The sequence below is a fragment of the Narcine bancroftii genome, chromosome 8 (genome assembly GCF_036971445.1).
Source record: "Narcine bancroftii isolate sNarBan1 chromosome 8, sNarBan1.hap1, whole genome shotgun sequence".
Taxonomy (NCBI): Eukaryota; Metazoa; Chordata; class Chondrichthyes; order Torpediniformes; family Narcinidae; genus Narcine; species Narcine bancroftii.
The window spans coordinates 79,608,410-79,620,009 of NC_091476.1; the positions used below are offsets into that span (position 1 = coordinate 79,608,410).

Genomic DNA, 11,600 nt, shown 5'->3' on the forward strand with positions numbered 1-11,600 from the left:
AAAGGGGGGGGGGGGGGGGATCAGTCACACTGACACTAGTAACCAAAGATCAGTAACACTGATCATGGTGAAAGATCAGTATTACTGATCTAAAAGAAAAGTGAGGATTGTGAGAGATGGGAAAATTGACCTAAAATTATGAACATGGAAGAAACTAAAGTTCATCAGTAAAATGGCTGAAACCAGTTCAAACAGGATAAGTTTGGGGCTTAGGATGCAGGAAAGCAGAGTCAGCACGATTAACATAAGAATCTTCTATCCTTTGTGACAAGACCATAGGACTAAGATAAGGAATGGTAAGGTACAATAGAATGTAGGAAGTTGAGGTAGTCTGGATCAGATAAGGGTCTCCTAGCCCTGGACAGAAGTACCAAGTCATACATTTCTAATTAGCTAACCATACACAGATTTATACATATGAAATTAGCCAACCCTAGATAGAATGAGTCAACTCTGCATATCAAGAGACTGTAGCCCAGAGAATCAGGAAGGTGTGAATAAGGACAATGACATGATGGGGCACCCACAGGATACCCCCTGGTCCTCCAAGTGTACTGAAACTGCACGTAGGCAGGAAGAATTACCTATGCCAAACCCATCCAGGGGGCAGAAGAATGTAAGGGGGAGGGCACTCTGATACTGAAATTGACTGTATAAAAGTTGGGTGAGCCCCAGTATGTGTGTGTATTCCCAGGGTAAGGGGAAGCACCCAACTTTGCATTGTTGTAGTAATAAATGTTCTTTGTTCTCAATTTTTGTCTCGAGCAATTTCTTTAAAGGTACTTTAATTTCTAACATGTTTAATGGTTGTGCTGGAAACGACGTATTAACTGCACTCCCCCGTGCTGAATCCCATTTCTTCCCGAGACCACCATCGGATCTCGGTCCGTTCGCCGATCGACTTTTGACGCTGCAGTCTCCGGTCCGTCTGTCGTTTATGGACAGTAACCTGATGCTGCTTCCACCAAACCCCGCCACTGTTATGTTCTGTGAATCGGCATTTGTTCCGGTCGGTTGAAAGAAGCGGAAAATTACATTGCCAAATGGATCTGGATCAAGTGACGCGTGAAACTGGGAGTCTGTGTTCATGCACGTCGATTGGGTTTTATTCCTTTAGTCTCCTATCTAAAGTAATTTCCTTGGAATGTTTTTCAAATTTCACTTGGGACTGCCGGCTCGTTTTGGCGCCTCTCGTGTCACCTGGTTATCGAGCCCACGCTGTCATTGGTCTAGTTACCCTCACCATAAATGTCGGCGCTTGAACACCAATCACAAGCGCCGCACTACAGTTGCCAGGAAGGACAAGGGGGATTGCTGAATAATACGCTCCTTTACAGGAAAACAAATTGCCAAAATGTCTGTCACTGGGAATCGAGAGGAATGGGCAGTGGGTAACGAGGTGTGGAGGGAGCAGCAGTGACAATTGGGTCAATTCAGGATAGAAGGTGAAACATGAGAAAGACAGAACCAGACGAGGACGGCCGAGAGTGAGCACAAATCCCCAGCTATCGCACAGCCGGTGTTCGCCCTGCCACAGACACTGTGTGTGGCTCTGAAAAGAGCCTTTTGGGTCTCAGGTCGATATTTATCACATTTACTTGCTCTTGGGATTACTGTCTCGGCCGGTTTTCTTGGGCAACAGCACAGCCTGGATATTTGGCAACACCCCACCCTGGGCGATGGTTACCCTTCCCAGCAGCTTGTTGAGCTCCTCGTCGTTACGGACGGCCAGCTGCAAGTGTCTGGGGATGATGCGGGTCTTCTTGTTGTCCCGGGCCGCGTTGCCGGCCAGCTCGAGGATTTCAGCCGTCAGATACTCGAGCACAGCAGCCAGATAGACCGGGGCTCCGGCGCCCACCCGCTCAGCATAGTTGCCCTTTCTCAGGTGCCTGTGAACACGGCCCACCGGGAACTGGAGTCCGGCCCGGGATGAGCGAGACTTGGCCTTGGCTCGAGCTTTGCCTCCTTTCCCTCGTCCAGTCATTTCCACCAACTCCTCAGCAAAGAATAAGTATATCTTCCCGCGCCGTCCCTTCTTATAGGTTCTGCAGGAATGTGGTGGGGCGCTTCTGATTGGTAGAGCAGCGCTTCATCTCATTGGTGGAATGAGTCAGATGACTCATTTGCCAATGATCAATCTCCACATTTGAAAAGCCCGCCAAAGACAAAAAAAAGTCTGAAAGGTAGCCAAAAACCATAAATCCAAATCGGTGTGAACGCGAATTTCCCGCTTGGCCATGCACTCACTCCCGACACACAAACAACACCGATCGAGTGGGATTCAATCCAGGAGAGACGCTGCCAATTGAATATTCCCGTGATTTGGAATCTCTCGCCGATCGGAACAAATGCCGACTCAAATTATATAGTTGTCGATCTAAGTGGGAACGGAATGAGATTGTGGACGGGTTCCTGTTTCACAACCTGCTGTCGGAGTCACTTCAGCAATGTGAACACCTGTGTGGGATAAAAAATGGGATTCAGGGAACCTAGAAATAGACGGCAGTCACTGCAGGGAACTCACTCCGCAATTAAAACATTGCTCACATTAATGGGCTCCGAATGAATGAAAAAGAATGGGGGGGGGGGGGAAAGAAGATGAGGCAGGACTTACAGAGCTGGCGAAGGAGTCGTTCTTCATCCAGAGAACTGGATGAAGAGGAGGGAGAAAGCCCAACACCTGGAACCCGGAGATGGAGAATCATTTGATCAGCCCGAATCAATGTGGTGAGGAGGGGCCTGTGGTCAAAGCCTCAAACTGATCTGCTTACAACCTCCTCTGTTACAGGGAAAATGACCTCAGCAGCTGGAAACCACCACAGAGCTGAGCTTCCACAGTCCTGGGGTCATTTCAGTCCAATCCCTTCTGAACCCTCTGGAGCCTTTCCATCTTCCTTCCATGGAGGAAATATGCTGCCTATCCCCAGCCTGGATTCTGTGACAGTCCTGGCCCGCAGTCATGTGGCTGACTGTTCATCAGCTTATGAAACAGGGTGACTGGAGATTGTGGAATAATGGCGTGTCTGTGATGCCCACAGAAATGTCTGGCACGAACTGAGGCCATTCAGCCCACAGCCGCCAAAATTTGCTGTCCTTACATCTCCACAGTCGGCCAACAGCTCTTGGCTCTGTGGTGGTTTCCAGCTGCTGAGGCCATTTTCCCTGTATCCATAATGATGATGGCTGCTTATTCCACACATTCCTTCTGGGTCCAGGCCCCTGCATTGCCACGACAGGACTGAACTCTGCTCCTGGATCCTTTACTCTGGAACTCTCTGCACTGACAGGTTGAAAGGCACAGAATCAGTTCCACAAGAACAGCCGTCACCATACTGGGAACTCCAGAGGGACCTGGTGTGCTGGACACAGACAGACTGGGTCCCAGTCAGGTTCCCCATGGTTCACTCTCAATCCCTGTCCCCAAATCACAAAAGTCATGGATTTAACATAGGTTTTATCCATCCATGTCCCTGACCCTCAGCCTCTTGTGATGTGATGGGGGAAACCAGCCCAGAGACCGGGTGATACAGAGTGAGGGATACACTTCCTCAGAGGAGCAGAACAGGTCATGGAACATGTGAATGGAACTTCTGATAATATGTCAGACAGAGGGACTGTGTTTTTGTCAGTGTACACACATGCCGCATGCACACATATAAACAAACAAATGCAGACACACCCACACATGTACTCAGATACACATGTACATGCACACACAGCTGCATGCACGTGTGACCACAGACATGTACGCACACATATGGATACAGACAAGTGCCCAGAAACAAACATGTACAAACACACAAATCCATACAGGCACACACAAATGCACATGTGGAGACACCTGCAGAAAGAGAGAGAGAGAAAAGCATAGAAGACACAAACATACACACATTCTGATCTCCCATTCTTCTGCTCATTCCCCCTCAGATCTCTCACCGGTTGATGTCGCTCAGTTTGTTTTGTCTGAAAAAAACACCCATCACTGATCCAATCTCTCCTACAGCTGAAATATTGCCATCCTGGCAAGTATTACATAGAGTGGAGGAGTGAAATGCAGCTTGAGAGATGGTAGATGGTAGCAGTGCAACGGGAGAAAGTAGCAGGGCAGGTTGGAAAAGTGGTGACGAACCCCCCAGGATCCTCAGCTTTACAAGGAGAAGCACTGAGTTTGAGAACGGAAAGTACTGGAGAACCTACACGCGCCACTGGGTTGGTCTCACGTAGAGCTCTGTGGCAAGGTCTGGCTCCATACCCTGAGGAAGATGGAAAGGCTCCAGAGGGTTCAGAAAGGATTGGACTGAAATGACCCCAGGACTGCAGAAGCTCAGCTCTGTGGTGGTTTCCAGCTGCTGAGGCCATTTTCCCTATAACAGAGGAGGTTGTAAGCAGATCAGTTTGAGGCTTTGACCGCTGGCCAGTCCTCACCACATTGATACCAGCTGTGAATTCAAAGTTCAACGTGCAAAGTTCAGATTTCTTGACATCACATACAACATGGAGATTATTTAATCCTGCGGGCCAGGCAGAATTTCCACTTACTGGTTACTCTTAACTAGTGCTTCCCAAACTTTGGCTCTCAGGACACATCCCCAGCAACCACACCCCACCTCCCCCCACCCCCCCCCCCCCCCCCCAACACATACCTCTTTCTTGGTATTAGGTCAACTAGAAATTTAAAACAACTAATCTAACTCCATGAACAAGCATATTTATTTCATAAAAGAAAACATAGTAAATCAATTTATTTAGCAATATGAAAGAGTAAATTTACATCTCACCTGTAACTACATTGTCTTCAGTTTTAATGAGATGGATTTGCTTGGTGCAGGGACATCAGTTTCTCAACGTCAGGTTTGAAGGCACTAAGAAGACCTCTTAGATCTCCACGTTCAGTCATTTTCAGTTTATTTCTTTGCTTGGAAAGAAGCTGGGTGACTGCACTGAAGCCTCACTCTTCTAAATATGATGTTGGGAAGGCAATAAAGTACATCTTGACTTTGTTTCACAATGCAGAGTAGCAGTCAGAAATGTATTTTTGTAACCAAGAATCTTGATGTAATGTTTTGAACTTTGTCTCCGCTCACTGTCAATTTGGAGTGAAATCAATTATTCCACTACCATACCTGTTTCCTCACTGCTGATATCTAGGAATGGATTGATCACCTACACTAGTATTTTAAGCATAAAAGATAGTGAAATCTGTCAGACATGTCTGTATGTAGCTTATCCAGGTGTGCACAATTCACTTGAAGGTCACCATGTAGTATGCTCTTCTCCGTCTCCAATTCAGGGCGGCTAGGAAACTGGAAGAGCTCATGACGGGCTATGTTACATTTGAATAACTATAATTTGCACAGAAACGTGGAGAGGGCTGCTTTGATTTTGATAAGGTTAACCTCATTTCCTTTCAATTATAAGGTAACTTTGTTGAACTTTGTGAATACATCTGACAACTTGATGTTTTTTAGTTCATCACAGAGAACAGGAGTCTTGGAAGAATTCAACATACCGTTTTAAAGAATGAATAAACGTCTCAGGCAGTTTCCCTTTAACAGCCATCTAACTTCTGGATGCAACCATAAATGTTCAAATTTTTCACCATTTACAGTGCAGAGCTGTTGAAACAGTTGGGAATTTAGAGCATGTGCCTTGATTATATTTACTGTTGTGATAACTTAGGTTTATTTTGTGACCAGATGTTGCTTGTCAATTACACAGTGCACTGTAAACACACTAGGTACAGCATTTTTTCAAGAAACTGACGAAGCCACAATGATGACTTGTCATCGAAGGTGCCCCATCCGTTCTACAAGCAAGAATGTTGAAAAGTGGGAAGTCTTTCAGTTTGAAAAAAATTCTCAACAACATGAAATACTGACTTCCCTTTTGTAACTGTTTCTAGTTGTCTTGCAAATAACAGCTCTTGCACCAAACTTTCATCTCTGACAAAACGAAAAGAAGCAGGAAGCAAAGATTCATTGCCTGGCAGAGTGGACTAATCAAATTGTAAGGCAAATCCTGTTGCCCAAACCATGTTGCACAATGTGCCTTCAATGCTTTCAGCCATTTCATCCATTCTTCTTTGAATAGAGTTATCACTAGGAGTCACGTGATGGAGTAGTGGCCGGTCGGGGAACTCCAGCCCTCTCCGGAAAAGTAAAAGAAAGACAGAGAAAAAAACAAAGCCACAAACACAAAAACCAAAATAAAGTGAAAATAAAGGTGTGGAGAAAATGGCAGCAAAGAAAGAAAAGCCAAAAGCAATGGGAAGAAGAGAAGAAGAAAAGACGATGGAAGAAGAAGGTGAAGGCCTTACCTGTACGAGGAGGCCCGCTGTGGAAAGAGAAGCCCGCTCCCTAAGGTCAGTCGAAGCCCCGAACTCGGGACTACAAAAATGGCTCACGGAGCTAAACAAAAGTGCGCAACCGCGCATGCGCGAGGAGTCGCACATGCGCGATGTGCAAGACAAAAATAACACTGATGGGAGGGGGGACCAGCTGAGGAGTCAATCTCCACAGCTGAAATTGACAACCACAACAAAGCAGCAAGAGGAAAACATAGAAAATAATGAGAACAAGAAAGAAGAGAGTAAAAAGAAATCAAAGAAACAACAGATGACCAACCCAGAGGAAGAAGACCAGCATCAAGACACTTCTAGTAAAAATAAGAAGACCAAAAATACCCAACAAAATAAAACAAACAACCCAACAAGAAAACTAGAAGAGACAGAGATAAAGGACACAGATCCTGGAGTGGACTCAGAAGAAGAAGAGGAAGAACACAGAGAAATGGAAGAAGGGGGGAAGGGCAAGTACATGGATATATTTTTTTTTTAAAGAATATATGGAATCAATAAAAGAATGGCAATCACAAGAATTCAGTGAAATAAAAAGAAGAATAAAAAGTACAGAAGAAAAAGTGAATAGATTAGAGATGATCATGTCAGATATAGGAAAAAGAGTAGACAAGGTGGAAGAATGAGAAACAGCCATAGAAATGGAAGTAGAAGACTTAAAAAAGAAATTAGAAGAATCTAATAAAAAAGTTAGAGACACAAGAGCTGTTAGCTCAGAAGATAGATATGATGGAAAATTATAATAGAAGAAACAATATAAAGATAGTGGGCCTTAAGGAAGATGAAAAAGGCAAGAATATGAGAGAATTTATAAAAGAATGGATCCCCAGGGTCCTAGGAAGACCAGAATTACAGGAAGAAATGGAAATAGAAAGGGCACACAGAACATTAGCACCTAAACCACAACCACAACAAAAACCAAGATCCATTCTAGTAAAATTCCTAAGATATACAACAAGAGAAAATATATTGGAGAAAGCAATGAGGAAAATAAGAGAAGACAAAAAAGCACTGGAATACAAAGGTCAAAAAAAAAAAATTCTATGCAGATATAAGTTTTGAACTCCTGAAGAAGAGGAAGGAGTTTAATACAGCAAAAACGATCCTATGGAAAAAAGGATATAAATTTATGCAAAGTACCCAGCGGTACTTAAAACAGTTATTCCCGGGCAGCAAAACAGACTATTCTTGGATCCGGAGGAAGCACAAAAATTTGCAGAACAACTACAAAACAGACAGAGAGATGAAGACATGTAACGAGAACAAAAATGACCACAAACTATATGTATGTGTGTATGTAGGTGTGTATATATATATATATGTGTGTGTGTGTGTGTGTGTGTGTGTGTGTATATATATATATGTGTGTGTGTGTGTGTGTGTGTGTGTGTGTGTATATATATATATGTGTGTGTGTGTGTGTATATATATATATATATAAATATATGTGTATGTATATATATAAAAAAAATAGAGTATAGGTAAGAACTAAGAAGGGGAAGAAAGGAAGTAAGGAGGGAATTAAGAGAGTGACCTTTGTTATATATGAACATTAAAATCTTTTCTGGGGGGGCTGGGTGGGGAAGAATTAGGGTCACGACGCTTGCGAGTGAATTCGCAAATCCAAATGGAGAGGGGAGATGTGGTTGCCCGACAAGGGACAAAGGGCAACTCAGGAAGGGGAGGGGATAGTGGAGTTAAAGGGATTTTATATAGGAGAATAATGGAGATATTTTATATTTTAGAAATGTTGTCTTATAATGTATTCAAAAAAAAATGCAGAAATGGATAAGAAGGAAAGGTGGTGATGAAGAAACGGAAAGGAAAGATAAACAAAGTATGAAATGGCTATGTTGAACTATATGACTTTAAATATTAATGGAATACATAACCAAATCAAAAGGAAGAAACTGTTAAATTTATTGAAAAAAGAAAAAATTGATATAGCGTTCGTACAAGAAACACACTTAACTGAACACAAGAAATTAAAGAGAGATTGGATAGGACATGTAACAGCAGCATCATATAATTCAAAAGCTAGAGGAGTAGCTATATGAATCAGTAAAAATGCACCAATCAAAATAGAAGAGGAAATAATAGATCCAGCAGGGAGATATGTAATGATAAAATGTCAGATATATTCGGAGTTTTGGAATTTACTCAATGTATATTCACCTAATGAAGAAGATCAAAAATTTATGCAAGATATCTTTTTGAAGATAGCAGACACGCAAGGGAACATACTAATAGGAGGGGATGTCAACCTTGATTTGGATTCAAACATGGATAAAACTGGAAAAAAAATTAACAGAAAGAACAAAGAAACCAAATTTATAATTAAATCGATGCAAGAAATGCAACTTTTGGATATATGGAGGAAACAAGACCCAAAGGAAAAGGAGAGAGAGTTAGGAAAACGGAATATAAAGCTAGACTATTATCGGACCACTCACCCCTGTTATTGACAATAGAGTTAGAGGACATCCCACCAAGAATGTATAGATGGAGATTAAACTCCATGCTACTTAAAAGGCAGGATTTTAGAGAATTAATTGAAAGACAAATTAAAATGTACTTTGAAATAAATACGGAATCGGTGAAAGATAAGTTTATACTATGGGACGCAATGAAAGCATTCATCAGAGGGCAAATAATAAATTATGTAACGAAGATGAAGAAGGACTACAATCAAAAAACAGAACAGTTGGAAAGGGAAATAGCAAATATAGAAAAAGAATTAGCAATGAAGGAAGACACAACTAAAAGAGAATTGGCAGATAAAAAAATAAAATATGAAATACTACAAACATATAAGGTGGAGAAGAACATAATGAAGACAAAACAGAAATATTATGAACTAGGAGAAAAAACGCACAAAATTCTAGCATGGCAGCTTAAGACAGAACAAACTAAGAGAATGGTATTGGCATTAAGGAAAAAAGACAAGCAAATCACATATAATCCAACGGAGATTAATGAAAACTTCAGAGAATTCTACGAACAACTAAATCAAACTGAAAACGAAGGGAAAGAAGACAAAATAGATGAATTTTTAACTAAAATTGAACTACCAAAATTACAAACAGAGGAACAAAATAAATTAACAAAACCATTTGAAATAGAAGAAATACAGGAGATAATAAAAAAACTACCGAACAATAAAACACCAGGAGAGGATGGATTCCCAATAGAATTCTATAAAACATTTAAAGATTTATTAATTCCTCCCCTTCTGGAAGTAATCAACCAGATTAATAAAACACAAAGCTTACCAGATTCATGCAAAACAGCAATAATTACAGTAATACCAAAGACAGGGAAAAATCCACTTGCACCAGCATCATATAGACCAATATCTTTACTTAACACAGATTATAAGATAATAGCTAAACTATTAGCAAACAGATTAGCCGACGATGTACCAAAAATAGTAAATCTAGACCAAACTGGATTTATTAAAAAAAGACGAACAACAGACAATATTTGTAAATTTATTAACTTAATTCATGCAGTAGAAGGAAATAAAACTCCAACAGTAGCGGTTGCTTTAGACGCAGAGAAGGCCTTTGACAGAGTAGAATGGAATTATTTATTCAAAGTACTACAAAAATTCAGCTTACCAGAGAAATATATTAATTGGATTAAAGCATTATATAAGGGGCCATTGGCGAAAGTGACAGTAAATGGATATATATCAAAACAATTTAACTTAAGCAGATCAACAAGGCAGGGATGCCCACTATCTCCTTCATTGTTCGCGTTAGCCATAGAACCACTAGCAGAACTGATAAGAACAGAAAATAAAATAAAAGGGACAAAAATAAAAGATAAGGAATATAAAATCAGTCTATTTGCAGATGACGTTATAATATACTTAGCATAACCAGAAATATCAATAAAAGAATTACATAGGAAATTGAAGGAATATGGAGAAGTGTTGGGGTACAAGATTAACACAAATAAAAGTGAAGCAATGCCAATGAATAATGCGGATTTCTGAAAATTTAAGAAAGAATCACCATTCAGATGGCAAACGCAAGCAATGCGATACCTAGGTATACAAATAAATAAAAACCTCGGCCATCTATATAAACTCAATTATTATCCACTAATGAAAAAATTACAAGATGACTTAGAGCATTGGAAAGACTTACCACTAACACTGATAGGAAGGATAAACTGTATTAAAATGAACATTTTCCCAAGGATACAATACCTATTTCAGACATTACCAATACACTTAAAAGAGAAATTCTTCAAGGAGTTAAAGAAAATAATAAGGAAATTTTTATGGAAAGGGGAGAGACCGAGGATAGCACTAGATAAATTAACAGAATGGTATAAACAAGGAGGCTTACAACTACCAAACTTTAAAAATTATTATAGAGCCGCACAATTAAGATACCTATCAGATTTTTATCAAACAAGGGAAAAGCCAGATTGGACTAGATTAGTACTAGATAAAATAGGGGAGAAGATACCTGAACATATATTATATAAATGGGATGAAAAATTGGTACAACGTAGGAATTCTCCGGTATTGCATCATCTGCTCAACATTTGGAAGAAGATTCATGTAGAAAGGAATAAAACAAATTACCAACTACCAAAACTAATACTGACGCAAAATCAGCTAATCCCTTTTACAATAGATAACCTTTCCTTTAGAGAATGGGAGAAAAAAGGGATCAAAAGAATAGAAAATTGTTTTTCGGGAAATAAATTATTATCCTTTGAACAAATGAAGGATAAATATAATATAACTCACGATACAATGTTGGCATACTGCCAACTGAAATCCTACTTGAAGGACAAATTGGGAAACAGTCTGAGGTTACCAGAAGGAAGTAATTTTGAATATGTGATTACAGACACAATGATAATCAAAAAATTTGTAACAAACATGTATATTAAGCTACAAGAAAAGGAGAACGAAGAAACAAATGGTAAAACTAAACAAAATTGGGAACAAGATCTAAACATAAAGATAAAGAATGAAACATGGGAGAAGCTATGCTCCGGAACCATGAGAAATACAATAAACACAAGGTTATGTATGATTCAATATAACTGGATACACAGGCTATACATTACACCTCAAAAGTTAAATAAATGGGACCCAACAATATCAGACAGATGTTTTCGCTGTAAAAAGGAAATGGGAACAACAATTCATGCAATTTGGACATGTGAGAAAGTGAAAAAATTTTGAGAAGATGTAAACCAGATATTAAATAAAATCACA

General features: G+C 40.3%; 1 protein-coding gene across 1 annotated transcript; it reads right to left on the bottom strand.

The window, feature by feature from the left end:
• Positions 1 to 208: 208 nt before the first annotated feature.
• Positions 209 to 2,645, bottom strand: LOC138740951 (histone H2A type 1-F-like). The gene is made up of 2 exons (XM_069894318.1): positions 2,615 to 2,645; positions 209 to 2,457 (listed from the first exon to the last, which is right to left on the bottom strand). The coding sequence occupies exon 2, from the start codon at positions 1,982 to 1,984 to the stop codon at positions 1,595 to 1,597; it is 390 nt and encodes a 129-aa protein (XP_069750419.1). The 5' UTR covers positions 1,985 to 2,457; positions 2,615 to 2,645; the 3' UTR covers positions 209 to 1,594.
• Positions 2,646 to 11,600: the final 8,955 nt, after the last annotated feature.